This window comes from Somniosus microcephalus, chromosome 3 (assembly GCF_052327205.1).
Source record: "Somniosus microcephalus isolate GS21.2 chromosome 3, FLI_Smic_1.0, whole genome shotgun sequence".
Lineage (NCBI taxonomy): Eukaryota > Metazoa > Chordata > Chondrichthyes > Squaliformes > Somniosidae > Somniosus > Somniosus microcephalus.
The window spans coordinates 27,828,989-27,845,591 of record NC_140989.1 but is presented as its reverse complement, the minus strand read 5'-3'; the positions used below and the strand labels follow the sequence as shown (position 1 = coordinate 27,845,591).

General features: G+C 49.8%; 1 protein-coding gene across 1 annotated transcript in view; it reads left to right on the top strand.

The window, feature by feature from the left end:
• LOC147120927 (uncharacterized) overlaps nt 1–16,603 on the top strand; it is a 49,262-nt gene that overhangs the window by 14,212 nt on the left and 18,447 nt on the right. Inside the window, exons 2-3 of the mRNA XM_085979713.1 lie at nt 6,575–6,623; nt 13,710–13,783. Of these exons, the coding sequence (XP_085835839.1) occupies nt 6,575–6,623; nt 13,710–13,783 (123 nt within the window). The remainder of the gene's footprint in view (nt 1–6,574; nt 6,624–13,709; nt 13,784–16,603) is intronic.

The window sequence follows — 16,603 nt, the reverse complement described above, 5'->3', positions numbered from 1 at the left end:
GCATGCTGGCGGGGGGAATAAGTGGAAGGAGACAGTTGTAAAAGGTGAGAACCTTACCATCGCTGTCGACAATGGGGTCGGCAGCTGCAGTGGTTACAGCACCACTCAGACGTCCTCCAAGAATCTGGTGGACTCTCTCCTCGAGATCCGTGAGAGTGACCACTTGTGGAGGTCCTCCACCGGTGCGAAGCTGGTCTTTGCCAATCCTCGCCAGCTTGGACTGCAGGGGAAAGGAGAGGAAGATATGTTACCTGATGCCCTGAGTGATCATCTCATGCCCCCCATGGTGCAAGAGCCCTTACATGATGCCTTGAGTCAAATGTGCATGTGTGTGCCCAGAAAGGGCCATGGGTGCTTGCTGGCAGATGGCCAATGGGGCACAGGCCACCCTGTACACATAAAGTCAGGTGCAAATGAAGGGATGCAGAAGTTTGCAGAAACAACACCCACCCTCACGAACCGAGTGAGGTCGTTGAATTTCTTTCTGCATTGGACAGGGCTCCTGGTCACCATGCTGCTGGAGTTGACCCTCTGGCATACATCCCTCCAAGCTCGTCGGTAGTCCTTATGATTCGGCCTCCTGCCATTGTCTGGGTAGAGAACATCTCGCCGGCGCTCCACTGCGGCCACCATTTGCTCCAGAGCCTCATTGGTGAAGCGCTCTGCTCTCTGTCTCACCTTCTCCATCTGGTCCAAGTTTTTAGCGCCAGAGAAGGGCCTGCGCTGATTCTGAGGCCTGCAAGGCGCAGAGTGTGGATGCTGAAGCTGACTGACCCACCCCTTTAAGAGCTGGCCGGCGCCTGGAAGTGTCGTGGTCATCGGTAATTGAGAGCACCTGCGCTGCGCCCGTCCGCTCCGATATTGGGTTGCGCCAGAAGTTTAGCGCCTTAGGAGTCCCGTGTAATGCCTGAATTCGCGCCTCAATCACCTTTAGGGGCGATGCAACCCAATATCGTGCCAGGTGGCGAAAAGTTGCGTCTGGCTATAAACTTTGTGCTGCGCCAATTCTACCGCCCCAAGCGGGGCTATACCCAATTTCTAGGCCTTTGTGTCTTATGCCTCTAATCTCTAATTAGAGTCATAGGGGGAAAAATTGGGTGAGTAGCGCCACCTGTTAGCGCCTAAAGAGGCAGTCAGTGGCTGTAGCGCCACTGGCTGCGCCTCCCGCGATATTCAGCAGGGGCGCTAACGGTGGCGTTAGCCATTTGCGCTGCGCCGCCACCGATGACGGTTCACGGGGCCTTGCTGTGCCGGCAGCGGCGCAAGTTAAGGTGGAGGTGCGGGGTGGCCGCCTTTTTCGACAGCCGCCTGCCAGCACCTCCGTCCCCGGCCTCCTGACTCCGCCCCCCCCCCCCCCGCGGCATTGCCGGCTGTTTCCCGAGAGCCCGGCACTTCTTGGTGCCGGGCTCGTTTGCCGGCACTCGCGAGCGGGGATCGCGTTGTTGCAGGCCCCTCCCCCTTAACAATGGGAGGAAGGCCTGCAGTACCGCAGCGTGCCGTGCCGCAGCATGTGGCGCTGCGGCACGTTGCGCTGCAATATTCAGTTTCAGCACCCCAAGAGGGACGCGGAGCGCCTCGAGCCTTGCCCCGTCTCCCTCTAGGGGCAATGAAACTGAATATCTGACGATCGCTAAAGCCTCGAACGCTGCGCTAAATCCTGCGCTCAGGCGACTTTGGCGCCCCAACCCAATTTCTAGGCCATAGAGTCATAAAGTTATACAGCACAGAAAGAGGCCCTTCGGCCCATCGCGTCCGCGCCGGCCATCAAGCCCTGTCTAATCTAATCCCATTTTCCAGCATTTGGTCCGTAGCCTTGTATGCCATGGCATTTCAAGTGCTCATCTAAATGCTTCTTGAATGTTGTGAGGGTTCCTGCCTCTACCACCCTTTCAGGCAGTGAGTTCCAGATTCCAACCACCCTCTGGGTGAAAATGTTCTTCCTCAAATCCCCTCTAAACCTCCTGCCCCTTACCTTGAATCTATGCCCCCTTGTTATTGACCCTTCTACTAAGGGGGAAAGTTCCTTTCTATCTACCCTATCTATGCCCCTCATAATTTTGTATACCTCAATCAGGTCCCCCCTCAGCCTTCTCTGCTCCAAGGAAAACAACCCCAGCCTGTCCAGTCTTGCTTCATAGCTGAAGCGCTCCAGCCCAGGTAACATCCTGGTAAATCTCCCCTGCACCCTCTCCAAAGCAATCACATCCTTCCTATAGTGTGGCGACCAGTACTCCAGCTGTGGCCTTACCAGCATTTTGTACAGCTCCATCATAACCTCCCTGCTCTTATATTCTATGCCTCGGCTAATGACAAGTATCCCATATGCCTTTTTAACCACCTTATCCACCTGTTCTGCTGCCTTCAGGGATCTATGTGCATGCACACCAAGGTCCCTCTGATCCTCTGTCTTTCCTAGGGTCTTACCATTCATTGTGTATTCCCTTGCCTTGTTAGTCCGACCAAAATGCATCACCTCACACTTTTCAGGGTTAAATTCCATTTGCCACTGTTCCGCCCATCTGACCAACCCATCTATATCGTCCTGTAGCCTGAGGCTTCCCTCCTCGCTATTTACCAGCCCACCAATTTTCGTGTCATCTGCGAACTTACTGATCATACCTTTTACATTCACATACAAATCATTAATGTAGACCACAAACAGCAAGGGACCCAGCACCGATCCCTGCGGTACCCCACTGGACACAGGCTTCCAGTCACAAAAACAACCTTCCACCATCACCCTCTGCCTTCTGCCACTAAGCCAGTTTTGGATCCAATGTGCCAAGGCACCCTGGATCCCATGGGCTCTTACCTTCCTGACCAGTCTCCTATGCGGGCCTTTATCAAAAGCCTTACTGAAATCCATGTAAACCACATCTACTGCACTACCCTCATCCACACACCTAGTCACCCCCTCTCAAAATTCAATCAAATTGGTCAGACATGATCTTCCCTTGACAAAGCCATGCTGGCTATCCCTAATTAATCCTTGCCTCTCCAAGTGGAGACTAATTCTGTCCTCAGAATTTTTTCCAATAATTTCCCTACCACTGATGTTAGGCTCACTGGCCTGTAATTCCCTGGTTTATCCCTACTACCCTTCCTGAATAATAATGGTACTACATTAGCTGTTCTCCAGTCCTCTGGCACATCCCCTGTGACCAGAGAGGTTCTGAAAATTTGTGTCAGAGCCCCTGCAATCTCCTCCTTTACCTCACATAGTAGCCTGGGATACATCTCGTCCGGGCCTGGGGATTTATCCACTTTTAAGCCTGCTAAAACCGCTAGTACCTCCTCCCTCTCGATGCTAATATGTTCAAGTATATCACAGTCCCCCTGCCCGATTTCTATGTCCGCATCGTCCTTCTCCATAGTGAACACAGATGCAAAAAATTCATTTAAAACCCCACCTACATCCTCTGGCTCTACACACAGCTTGCCACTTTGGTCCCTAATGGGCCCTACTCTTTCCCTAGTTATCCTCTTGCCCTTAATATACTTATAAAACACCTTAGGATTTCCTTTATTTTGCTCGCCGGTGTTATTTCATGGCCCCTCCTCGCTCTCCTAATTTCTTTTTTAAGTATCCCCCTGCACTTTTTATACTCCTCTAGGGCTTCCTCTGCCTTTAGTCCTTTGTATCTGCCAAAAGCCCCCCTTTTTTTCCTAATCCATTCTCGTATATCCCTTGACATCCAAGGTTCCCTGGGCTTGTTGGTCCCACCCTTGACCTTTATGGGAACATGTTGCCATTGTACTCTCTCAATTTCCTTTCTGAAAGACTCCCATTGTTCCGATGTGGATTTTCCTTCAAGTAGCTGATCCCAGTCCACATTGGCCAGATCCTGCCTTATCATATTAAAATCGGCCTTCCCCCAATTTAGAACCTTTATTTCCGGTCCATCCTTGTCCTTTTCCATGACTACCTTAAATCTCACCGAATTATGGTCACACATGGCCCAGAAATTCGGGTCTCCACGGGTGAGTACGCATGGGGTACTCACCCATAAGCCCAATGGAAGTGCCGGTTTCGTGCATGCACTGCACATGCGCGGGAAACCGGCACTTCCGTTCCCCTGAAAGAAGAGGTTGAGAGATGGAACGTGTGCGCAGGAGAGGCAGCGCGTGCACATCGGCCTGCTTTTTACAAGGTAAGTGGTGAATTATTTAAAATTAAAACATTTTTTCCACAGGTTTATTATTTTTAAATACTTTAAAGAAAGGTAAGTTTATTTTTAGCCCCGTTAGAAAATGTAATTAATTTTTTTCAAAAATTTAAATTATTGTTTAAAATAGTTATTTCATGTAATTTATAGTTATTTTAAAAATGTGATTTAAAAAAAAAAAAAAAAAATATTTGAAGATTTAGTGATGTTTTGGGGCTTATAGTATTTATAGGTTTGACAGCTCTTCCTGTCAAACTTATGAATGAAGCATTCCCTGCTACCATTGGCTCTCCATGGCCCACGTGATCCCAGGGGACGCATCGAACTAACTGCACCCCTGGGATACGCAAGCACTGCGCGCCGGCAGTTGGAGGAGGCCCAGGATCGAAATCCCACGGGGGCCCACAGCTCAACAGCCGGCGCGCTAGGTAAGTGCAGGTCGGGGGCTTGCACCTGCGGGAAACCCCCGACCTGAATTTCTGGGCCATCGTCGTCGGTCCCCGGCACAAACTCCGTTCCCTAGCCACCGACTCCATCCTTCTCCCTGGCAATTGTCTGAGGCTGAACCAGACCATTTGCAACCTTGGTGTCGTATTTGACTCGGAGATGACCTTCCAACCACATATTCGCTCCGTCATCAAAACAGCCTACTTCCACCTCCATAACATCACACGACTACGCTCCTGCCTCATCTCATCTGCTGCGGAAACCCTCATCCATGCCTTTGTTACTGTTAGACTTGACTATTCTAATGCTCTCCTGGCCTTATGTGGTTCGGTGTTAAATTTTGTTTGATAATGCTCCAGTGAAGTGCCTTGGGACGTTTCACTACGTTAAAGGCGCTATATAAATACAAGTTGTTGTTGTGGAGCCCAAACCTGCACACAGTACTCCAACTGTGATGTTAAGGTTTTATATAGATTTACCATTACATCTCAACTTTTATATTCATATACAGCTGAATATGTAGTTGTATAAATAACAGGCACATTTTTTAAAAAATTGCCCTAAACTCCCTTGATCATTTAATGTTATGCTTACAAGAAGTTTTTCACATGGACAAATGGAAGCTCTTCCATTCCATGGGCAGGAGTTCTGAATGATGAAAAGGATCTGTTTGGATACATCAAGCATAACCTGCACTGGTAATTTGCTATAGTGAACTAAGACCATAGTGTCCTTTGCTCTTCTCAGCATGGTCCTGAATGACTGACTGTATCCAAGTTCGTTTATTGACACGTTCTGGATCTGAATGGTGGTGATAAAACTCAAAAGTAAAAAGATTGAATTATTTAATGCATTTTGAGTCATTGAGGCTGAGTTTACGGCATTTGAGATGTTTTCTTTGTGTTGCTGAGGAGCACTGATGCCTACGCTGAGGCTGGAAGGGGATGTTAATGAGACGCGAGGATGCTCAGACATTGCAGCCACATTCAGAGCCAGCAGTCAGTCAGCCTTGCCTACAATGGCAAATGGCCACCTGCTAAGGGCCTTTGTGATTGGACATTTAACCATGGAAGACTAGTGCAATGCTATACCGATGACAATTTCAGCAAGAATTACAATTTACAAATCCACTTACTTGCATCTTAAGCAAGATTTCTACACTGTAGGTAAATAAAATAAATATATCTGAAGTCTGTGTTCTTCAATATTGGTAATGTGTGGAATATTTTTACCTTGTTGGCCATGTGGTTTATTGCTTCAGTAGAGTTGCTATATTAGGTGATGGGAAAGCCACTGTTGTGTTAAGCTGCTGTAAGGTCATTGATCATGTTCATGAGCTTCTAGAGCTTTAGTTTCACAGTTCATGATTTCAGTGTGTAACATTGGAACAAACTCCAGTCTTTAGCTCGAGTTGATGTTAATGAGTTAAGAGCTTCACTTCTGCAGGTTATGATCTTGATTCAACCCCATCAATGTTACTTTGGCACTCCAAACTGAGTTTTGTCCTATGTACAATGTGTAGAAGCAATGATAATCCTCTGAATTAATAAAGTAAATCCCCAATTCGGATGAAACATTAAACCGAGGCCCCGTCTACCCTCTCAGGTGGATATGAAAGAAAATATGACCGTATTTGGAAAAATTGCAGAGGAGTTCTGGCCAATATTTATCCCTCAACCAACATTACTAAAACAGATTATCTGGTCATCTCATTGCTGTATGTAGGACCTTGCTGTGCACCCATTTGACAGCCGCTTTTCCTACATTATAACAGTTACTACACTTCAAAAGTACTTCATTAGCTGTAAAGTGCTTTGGGACATCCTTACGTTGTGAAAGCCACCAAATCTTTAGAGAAAAAAACTTAAGTAAATTTAAAAATGAACTATACAACAAGAGCATTTCTAAACAGAATGTACTGTAATTGTAATTCTGTTCTAATTTTAAAATGTCCTTTTCAGATATTACACCAAAATGGAAGGTCGAATTTCACTCAATACACGAAGCACTGTAAGTGATATTGCCACAATAGCAGTGATTAATTATTATATTAGCGCCTTGACTACCCGTTATTAATGTTTGGGATTATTCACAAACTGGACCAGCTGAGTAGGAGCTTCTGGTTGGACGTACGTTGGTGTAGTGGTTATGTTACTGGGCTAGTAATCCAGAGGTCTGGACTAATAATCTAGAGAATCATAGCATGATACAGCACAGAAGGAGGCCATTCGGGCCATCGTGGTTGTACCAGTTCTTCGGTAGAGCTATCCAACTAGTTCCACTCCCCCGCTCTTTCCCCATAGCCCTGCAAATATTTTCCATTTAAGTATTTATCCATTTCCCTTTTGAAAGTTACTGTTGAATTTGCTTCCACCACCCTCTCAGGCAGTGCATTGCAGATCACAACAACTCACTGTGTTAAAAGAATGTTTCCTCGTGACACCTCTGGTTCTTTTGCCAATCATTTTGCCGGAATTTTGCCAGTCCTCCGAGTGCGGGATTGGAGGCCTCCAATCAATCTTCCCAAGTGTCGGATCCTCGATTTGCGCATGGACCCGACACCTAGCGGCAGGATGAGGATTATAGCCACTTAAGTACTTGATACTTGTTAACAGGCTCTTTTTCAATTTTGCCGCTTCTGCCTCGGGATCCTCGATGTAGTTAACAGGCAGTTTTTAGCCTAATCCCTATTTTGAGGGGTTTCGTGTGGGTTTCCTGACGGCTCCAAACCACGCCAGGTTAGAGCAGGTGGGCCGTCGGGTTGAAGGAGTTGGCGGGGTCGCGATGTCTGTGCTCAGGTGAGTGATGGGTGCATGAGTGTAAAGGTAAGTGTGTTTGGTGTGTCTAAAGTGTGTAAAGAACTTTTACTTACCTGTACTTAGCTTAACAGCCTTTCTTCCTGTAGCCATCGGGAGCCCATCACTCAGCCGGAACTGAAAGCTGGATGGCTGCGATCTGTCAAAAGTCACAGCCTTCAGCTTTGAGTGCCGGTGTGAGTTCTAACTGAGTCTGTGGAGAAGGACTCATGTTAGAACTCAGGGTCAGTGTTTCACAGCTTCAAACAGCTGTGAAACACTGATATTTCATCTGTCAAAAACTCTTGACAGATGAAATTGCAGTCTGTGACGTCACCTGTTGCCGGGTGGCCCTTAATTGGCCTGCTGAGCCTGCCCAGCGGGCTCAACAAGGTCAATCAAGGGAAAATTGTGCGGATTGGCCGGACGTCTAAGTAGGCGGGTCAAAAACCCGAAAGGGGAAGTCCTGCCTTCTTCCCGACAGGTTTGGGAAAATCTACCCCAAATTCTTAACCCTGCACCGTAACTCTTTGTCTGGGGTTTACCACCCAGTCTATGCCTAGGAGTTAATGATGCTTAAATTTGGCTCGTCAAACTGTTTTACATCAACCAGTTTAAATTATATTAGCATCTACATTACTATGTTCCTATCAGGATCCACACAAGCTACTGAGTGAATGAATTAGCCTTGCTGTTTATCAAAGAAGTCAGACAACAAAGTTATGAACTAACAATTGCTTAGTAATCTTAGAATTAACGCTTAAATATTGTGTATGCAAATAATTAGTAGATAGAGTTAATTAATTAAATATCAGAAGTTACAAGGACAGTTTAGGTATGTCACAATAATTCAGCAATAATAACTGCTTATAAATTTATAATTGAGTTCAGTGTCTGAAATTGAAATAAATTGACAAGATTCATTTAGGATTAGACTCTCTAGCTGACAAGTTAACAGCATTATATAGCTAATCTATTGAATAGATTATTAAAGTCTATAGCCTAGAAATTCAGTTGGTTGCGCCAGCCGTTAGCGCCTTAGGAGGAGTAGATTCTGGGCGCGAGGCGGCTTGCGCCCGGGCGAAGCGCGAACTGCGCCTCGCCCCAACTTCACTAGAGATTTAGCGGCGGCGCAAAGGATTTAGCGGCGGCGCAAAGTCTTTGCGCGCGCTCAGCTGCGCGCGCAGATCATGACGTCATTTCCTCGTGCAACGCCCTTTGTGCGCCCCCAACCGGAACTTCAGTCGCGCCGCCCCATTGTGCGCCTGGCGCCCCTAGCGACTGTGAAGTGGAACGGTGCTCAGCCGATGCGGGGGGTGCAAATTAAAGGGCACTCATCCTGCAATATAAAATGCTGCCATTTTGCAGCACACCTTCTTGCGAAACGGATCTTTGGAGAGAGACCAAGGTAGATAGCTTTCTGCTTTGGCCCAACACTCGGACAGGTACTTCTGGCTTCAGGCCACAGCTTTCAAAAAGTTTTTGCCTTCATTGACATCTCATTGTTTGCCAGCATATTATGGGGGCTGCAATGGGTGTAAACGCTGGCTTTCTCAATTACATCCAAAGGGCTCAGAGACGCCATGAGAGACTGGCAGCCCTGGCAAGACGGAGAGGGGGCAACAGGCGTCGACAAAGGAGGCCTTACCCACCCAGGGTACACCGCCAGCAGTTCTCCTATCTCCAGATGTCTGAGGAGCAGTGTGTTCGGAGGCTGCGATTCAGAAGGGACGTGGTCACAGAGATCTGCCAGCTGCTTGCCGGTGATCTGCAGCCACAGCTGAGGTGCAGGACGTCTCTGTCGGTGGCAGTGAAGGTGACGGTGGCTCTCAACTTTTATGCCACCGGCTCCTTCCAAGCCGCTACTGGTGACATTGCCAACATCTCCCAGTTCGCCGTGCATTGCTGCATCCACCAGGTGACCAATGCCCTTTTCAAAAGGAGACGTCAGTTCATCCCCTTCTCCATGGCCCTTGCCAAGCAGCAACAGCGTGCAGTGGGCTTTGCAGCATTCGCGGGCTTCCCCATGGTGCAGGGCGCCATTGACTGTACGCATGTGGCTTTGCGGGCACCTCTGGAGAATACCGAGGATTACCGCAACCGGAAGGGCTACCATTCGCTGAACGTACAGCTGGTGTGTGACCACAGGCAGCTCATCATAGCTGTCAATGCCCGCTTTCCAGGCAGCAGCCACGATGCCTTCATCCTCCGACAGACTTCTGTGGCAGACATGTTCCAGGCCCAGCCTCACCCACGAGGATGGCTTATCGGGGACAAAGGCTATCCTTTGTGTACCTGGCTCATGACCCCGCTCCGTGCGCCCAGCACCCCTGCTGAAGAGCGATACAACGAGAGCCATCAATAGACCAGGAACATCATCGAACAAACAATCGGCGTCCTGAAGCAACGGTTCCACTGTCTCGATCGTTCCGGGGGAGCACTGCAGTATTCGCCGGAGCGAGTCTCCCATTTCGTCGTCGTTTGCTGCATGCTGCACAACCTGGCTATCCGCAGGACTTGGCCACTGCCACCACACATTGGAGGACCACCTGAGGAGGAGGAGGAGGACCAGCACAGGAGGGAGGCACAAAGTGCAAGGGCCGCCCGTCGCCGGCTTATTGAACGTCGGTTCTAGGCCCCCTCTCAGGCACGGTGGCATAGTGGTTAGCACTGTTGCCTCACAGCGCCAGGGACCCGGGTTCGAATCCGGCCTCGGGTGACTGTGTGGAGTTTGCACATTCTCCCCGTGTTTGCGTGGGTTTCCTCCGGGTGCTCTGGTTTCCTCCCACAGTCCAAAGATGTGCGGGTTAGGTTGATTGGCTATGATAAATTGACCCTTAGTGTTAGGGGGATTAAATACGTGGGGTTACGGGGATAGGGTGGGATATGTGTTGGTGTAGGGGTTACGGGGATCGGGTGGGATATGTGTCGGTGCAGGCTCGATGGGCCGAAATGGCCTCTATCTGCACTGTTGGGTTTCTGGGACTGGCTTGTGCCAATGTCAGCAGATGAATGTAGCCGCTCCACAAGCCCTCAGCCGAGCAGGGCAACCAGAACTTAACCAAAAAACCATGCACACTGCAATTTAACAACAAAAATTTATTGAAAACCTCTGCCCTTCCCACATTACATGCTCATGTGGAGAAGCCCCCTCCAAAAACACAAAAATACCAGTCTCGGCCTTACAAAAAGAAAGAAAGACACCAGTCTCGGCCTTACACAAATAAAGAAAGACACCAGTCTCGGCCTTACACAAATAAAGATAGACACCAGTCTCGGCCTTACACAAATAAAGATAGACACCAGTCTCGGCCTTACACAAAAACAACTGCACAAGTGTCGGCCTTCCAACAAGCACCAGGCATTTGTGCATACCTCTACTTTTTGCCCTGCGAGGGCGATGCCTTGCGCATCCTTGCCTGGCCCCTGCCCGCCCTGCTGCTCCTCAATGGGAGCCCAGTGGCTGCAGCAAGGCTGGGGGAAGGCTGCTGAGGGGCAGATGGCGAGACGGCAGACGCCCTTGGGGGTCGGCCTGCACCAGCTCTGGCCTTGGAGGGGCCGGCTGCTGACTGCTCCAACTGTGGCTGGGCGGCAGCAGTCTGTCCAGCAGCTCGTGGCAGCTGCAATGGCGGAGTGGCAGTGTCGGCTGCAGGAATGGTGGCAACCTGGCAGATCGCAGGTGCTCGCTGGTCGCCTGACACATTGGCACTCGCACGGGCCAGCACTGCAGCATGCGCAGCAACCAGCTGAAGGACAGATTGCTGGGCTGCTGCTGCGCGGCGAGTGCCCTGGCGAGGCCTGGCTGATCCAGCGAGGGTGGCAGCAGTTAGTGCCCGTGTGGCCCTGGTCTGTGTCCGCAATACACCAGCCAGTGAATGGACGGCACGACTGAGCACTTGGCTAGAAGCCGACTGTGCTGCCGTGAAGTCCTGCAGACTCGTGGCCTGTGCTGCCGCGATGTCCTGCAGACTCCTGGCCTGTGCTGCATTGATGTCCTGCACACTCCTGGCCTGTGCTGCATTGAATTGTTCCAGACTCCTGGCCTGTGCTGCACTGAATTGTTGCAGACTCCTGGCCTGTGCTGACCCGAATTCCTGCACACTCCTTGCCAGTGACTCTATGGAGTCAGGCATCCTTGCCACTGCAGCCATGAGCTCAGTGTGCCTGCGCTCAGCCTGGGCGCCCATTTCCGCTAGGAGCCGCACCTCCTCTGCGCTCACCGTCGCAGGACTGGAGGCCGCACGCACCCTCTGGGGAGAAGCCCGCCGAGCTTCCCCACCCCTCCCGCGTTGCTGCAGGCCGCTGGGCCCCGGAGCTTCACTCTCCTCCGACCCTTCCCCCCGGCTCCCCTCCAGGGAAGACGTGTCCCCTACATCGGCATGGGCTGGCGCGGCTGAGGGTGGCACTGATGGGCCGGCTTCCTCTTCCTCCTCCTCGTCTTCCGAAGGGCTGACAGTGGCAGCTTGAGGGCCCGCCTCCTCACCTGGCGATTCACCATCTGAAAGCAGGAAGGCACAAGAGTAGCTTTAGAGTGAGGACAGGGCGGCAGCGAGGGAGGCATGAGTGGTGCCATTCACCGCATTGGTCGGACAGTGGCAAAGGATGCTGATCTGATGCGCAAGTGGAACGAGAGAGGTCCAAAAGGTCATGCCCTTACCATTGGTGCCCAGAACAGGGTCGGCATCTCCAGTGGCGACGGGGCCAATCAGCCGGCCTCCCATAATGCGCTCCACACGCTGGTCGAGGTCGGAGAGCTCTTTGATGTCAGGACGGCCTCCCCCGGTCTCAGTTTGGTTGCGCCGGTTGTGCGCAACCTTGGCCTGCAAGAGAAAGGACGGCCTCTAAGTACAGTGTGTAGCCCTGATCTTGTCTGCACTGCCTCCCATGGTCAAATAGCTTGTACAGTGTGTAGCCCTGATCTTGCCTGCACTGCCTCCCATGGTCGAATAGCTTGGACAGTGTGTAAAGTGCTGAATGTGCAAGTGATTTTCATGCCAGTCCCATAGCTGCTGGATGAGGGCTGGCCATTAGGGCTTTCAGGTCCCTTTGCCCATAATGTGAGGTGCACATGCAAGGATGAGGAGGACACTGGAAAGGGTACTCACCCTGACAACCCGAGTGAGGCCGTTGAACTTCTTCCGGCATTGCACAGCAGTCCTGGCAACCACGCTGTTGGAAGAGACCCTGTTGGACACCTCCCTCCAGGCTTTCCGGTAGGCGCTGGGCAGCGGCCTCTTGCCACCTTCTGGGTACAAAACATGGCGCCTGCGCTCCACTCCGCCAACCAGCACCCTCAGGTCACCGTCGCTGAAGCGCTGGGCTCTCTCCCTGGCCTTCTCCATAGTCCTGGGTGTTGTACAGGTGAAGCTGAAGTGGTCAGGCCTAGGTTGAGGGCTGCAGTGTGCAGGGCGTGGCAGGCAAACAAATTGACCCTCCCCCTTTAAGAGCTGACCGGCGCCAGAGTGCCGTCAATCAAAAACTCGCCGCACCTGCGCTGCGCCCGGCCTCGGTGGTATCGCTCAGCACCGCCGGCTTAGCGCCTAAAGATAGCCGTGCATCGCCTGTTTTAGTGCAGCAGCAACCTCTTGGGGCGTTGCGACTGAATATCGGCGAAGGGGGCGCGATTTTGCGCCGGGCGCAAACTTTAGCGGCCGCCCGACTTTACCGCCCCAAAAGTGGCTATACTGAATTTCTAGGCCTATATGCTTGTAGTTTGCAATGTCCAGAACTTATACAACCTCGTCCTTTAAGAGCTGACGTGGATGAACTGGTTTACTCCTCTTCCTCTGGGAGAATAGTGTTCAACTTCTGAGGCAGCAGAATGATGGACCTTTGTGTTTAGAGGTGCTACCCATTCCTCCTTGATCCTGTATCACTGATTCCTCAACTCACAGAATTCAAAGTTCGTATCCTCATCTTCGAGTCCTTCCACAGTGTCGCCTCTCCCTACCTCTAATACCTGCTTCAGCCATATGTACCTGTGTAGGCTCTGCCTTTTTCTGACTCTGCCCTACTTTACATTCACCCCTCTCTCAACTCCACTTTCAGTCAAAGAACCTCCAGTTTGATGTGTTTTCCTTAAACCACTCTATCTCCCTCCACTCCTCAAAACCTCTACCTCTTTGCCCATGCCTTTCCCCTACTCTTCTCCCTTCACTGTTGGGTGTCCATTGTCTCATTTATGAGTGTTTTGAGACATTGCACGATATAAATGCAAGTTTTTACACACATTTAATAGAATTCAGGCCTGTGTTTGAGCTAGTTCAACACTTGGTAATATTAAATATTTTAATATTTACAGCTCCATTTGGATTATGAAGGGAACTCATTCATTGAATGGATCATTCCACCACTCTGTACCGTCAACTCTACAAAGTAAGATTAAATTTACGGGACTCATTAATGGAGAGGAACAGCTGTTAACTTTCCTTTTGGTCTATTTTTGATAGGGTAAAGAGACATCTTCTGAATATTGTGGTGAACACTTTGATGGTGACAAAATGGTGCTATTATAATTTAACTCCAAAGAATTCTTTGTATAAGTTTTATTTATGTGCATAGATTTTTGTTAGCGAAGATTCAACAGGCTGATACCTGGGATGGCAGGAATGACGTACGAGGAGAGATTGTGTCAATTGGGCTTATACTCGCTGGAGTTTAGAAGATTGAGAGGGGCTCTCATCGAAACCTATAAAATTCTGTCAGGTCTGGACAGACTAGATGCAGAAAGGATGTTTCTGATGGCCGGGGAGTCCAGAACCAGGGGTCATAGTCTAAGGATAAGGGGTAAGCCATTTAGGACTGAAATGAGGGGGAATTTCTTCACCCAGAGAGTGGTGAACCTGTGGAATTCTCTGCCACAGAGGGCGGTAGAGGCCAGTTCATTAAATATATTCAAGAAAGAGTTGGATATGTTTCTTGAGGCTAAAGGGATCAAGGGATATGGGGAGAAGGCAGGGACAGGGTACTGAATTTGGATGATTAGCCATGACCGCATTGAATGGCGGAGCAGGCTCGAAGGGCCGAATGGCCTACTCCTGCTCCTATCTTCTATGTTTCTATATTTTCCAATTGGACGAATCGCACCTGTTGACCTATAATGGCGCTGACCCAGTGCAAGTCTGCTGTCAGCCTAATTAAAATATAGTGAGCAAGGTCCAGGTTTGGAAAATGCCTGTACTTAGGAGCTTGCCAATTGATGGGTGGAAAATCTCATTTTGTTGCAGGTTTTAAAGGCCTGCAGCAGCTTAAAGGAACAAGCATTCTCATTTAAAAAAAAAAAAATTGTACGGTTCTCTGGGGAAAAAACAACTATGAATGGAGTGGGCCACAGAGCAGGTAGATGTCCAATAAATGCTCTTCTAGAGGAAGTGCTTCAGCGGCTGGGGGAGTCTTTTAGGCTTTGAGAGCTACAGCTCCCAAGAGCAGGCTAGAGGGAATGGGAGCAGGTGGCCATCGGTGTGAATGTCACCATCACAACACTATGCACCTGGTAGCAATGCAGGAAAATCAGTGACTTTATCAGGTCAGCCAAGGTATGAGAACTCGCCATGATCATGCATTAATGCAGTGTACTAAGCAATAATGTACTGCCCCCTGATTATCAAAATCCACGACAAGGCCTTGGACAACGTGGACCACTTTCCATACCTCGGGAACCTACTGTCAACAAGGGCAGACGTCGAGGACGAAGTCCAACACCGCCTTCAGTGTGCCAGTGCAGCCTTCGGTCGCCTGAGGAAGAGAGTGTTTGAAGACCAGGACCTCAAAACCATCACTAAGCTCATGGTCTACAGAGCAGCAGTGATACCCGCCCTGCTGTATGCCTCAGAGACATGGACCATGTACAGCAGGCACCTCAAAGCACTGGAGAGGTACCACCATCGCTGCCTCCGCAAGATCCTGCAAATCCATTGGCAGGATAGGCGCACCAACGTCCGTGTTCTCGCTCAGGCCAACATCCCCAACATCGAAGCTTTGACCATGCTCAATCAGCTCCGATGGACGGGTCACATTGTCCGCATGCCCGATACGAGACTCCCAAAACAAGTGCTCTACTTGGAGCTCCAGCACAGCAAGAGAGCCCCAGGTGGGCAGAGGAAATGCTTCAAGGACACCCTCAAAGCCTCCTTGAAAAAGTGTAACATCCCCACCGACACCTGGGAATCCCTGGCCCAAGACCGCACAAAGTGGAGGAGAAGCATCCGGGAAGGCACCGAACACCTCGAGTCTCTTCGCCGGGAGCAAGCGGAAGCCAAGCGCAGGCAGCGCAAGGAGCGCACGTCAACCCAAGCACCCCACCCACCCGCACCTTCAACCACTGTCTGCCCCACCTGTGACAGAGACTGTAGGTCCCACATTGGACTCATCAGTCACCTGAGAATTCATTTTTAATGGGGAAGCAAGTCATCCTCGGTTCTGAGGGACTGCCTAAGAATGCAGTTACAATTACCTTCGCCTCACACTGTTTTAAAGTAATTTCAAAGATTACCATGAATGCTCATGAGACAGCAGGATGTTCTCTGTACCCGCAACTGTTGGCTGGAATTGTTCCTTCATTTACATCTTTACATACATTCAATATAAAAAGTCCTCCCATTCTTTGGAGATGATTGCTCGTATATATGTTGACAAATGGGTATTACTGCAAGTCATCTTAACAATTGCTGCTTCTCACTTTTACTCTTCTTGCAGGAGATGACAGTCTATAATAATTGTGAGCGATCACTTACAGGGGAAGTCCCTAACAGTAGATCAGTGACCCTATTTGAGGAAGAAGTCTCAGAATCCTAGGAAAGAAGGCCGTAGAGGGTGCTGGAGTTGGGGAATTAGGAGGGTTGCCATAGTTGGTTAGCAATTTTGCTGCTCTTTTCATCCTAATTTCTAATTAACTTAAAAGCATATGCTTACGCCCTTTTACTATCTAACTCCTACTCATCAAAGTTATATATGAAGTCTGCTTATCAGGATATCTTTATAACCTGTTTTCCTCCTTTTTCTCCAGATGTGCCACAGGAAGGCAGTCATAGGCTATATCTGGCCATGTCAGCGCTTTATAGCACAGACCAGTACTCACTCTCTCCCTCCCAACTGCCAGCTATTCTTGGGGGATTTAGCCAGTGAGCTAGAGGAGAGTGCACTATGTGAGAGAAAGCATGAGTGACCAGGGGCTGGATTTTGCCATTGGAGGCGGGT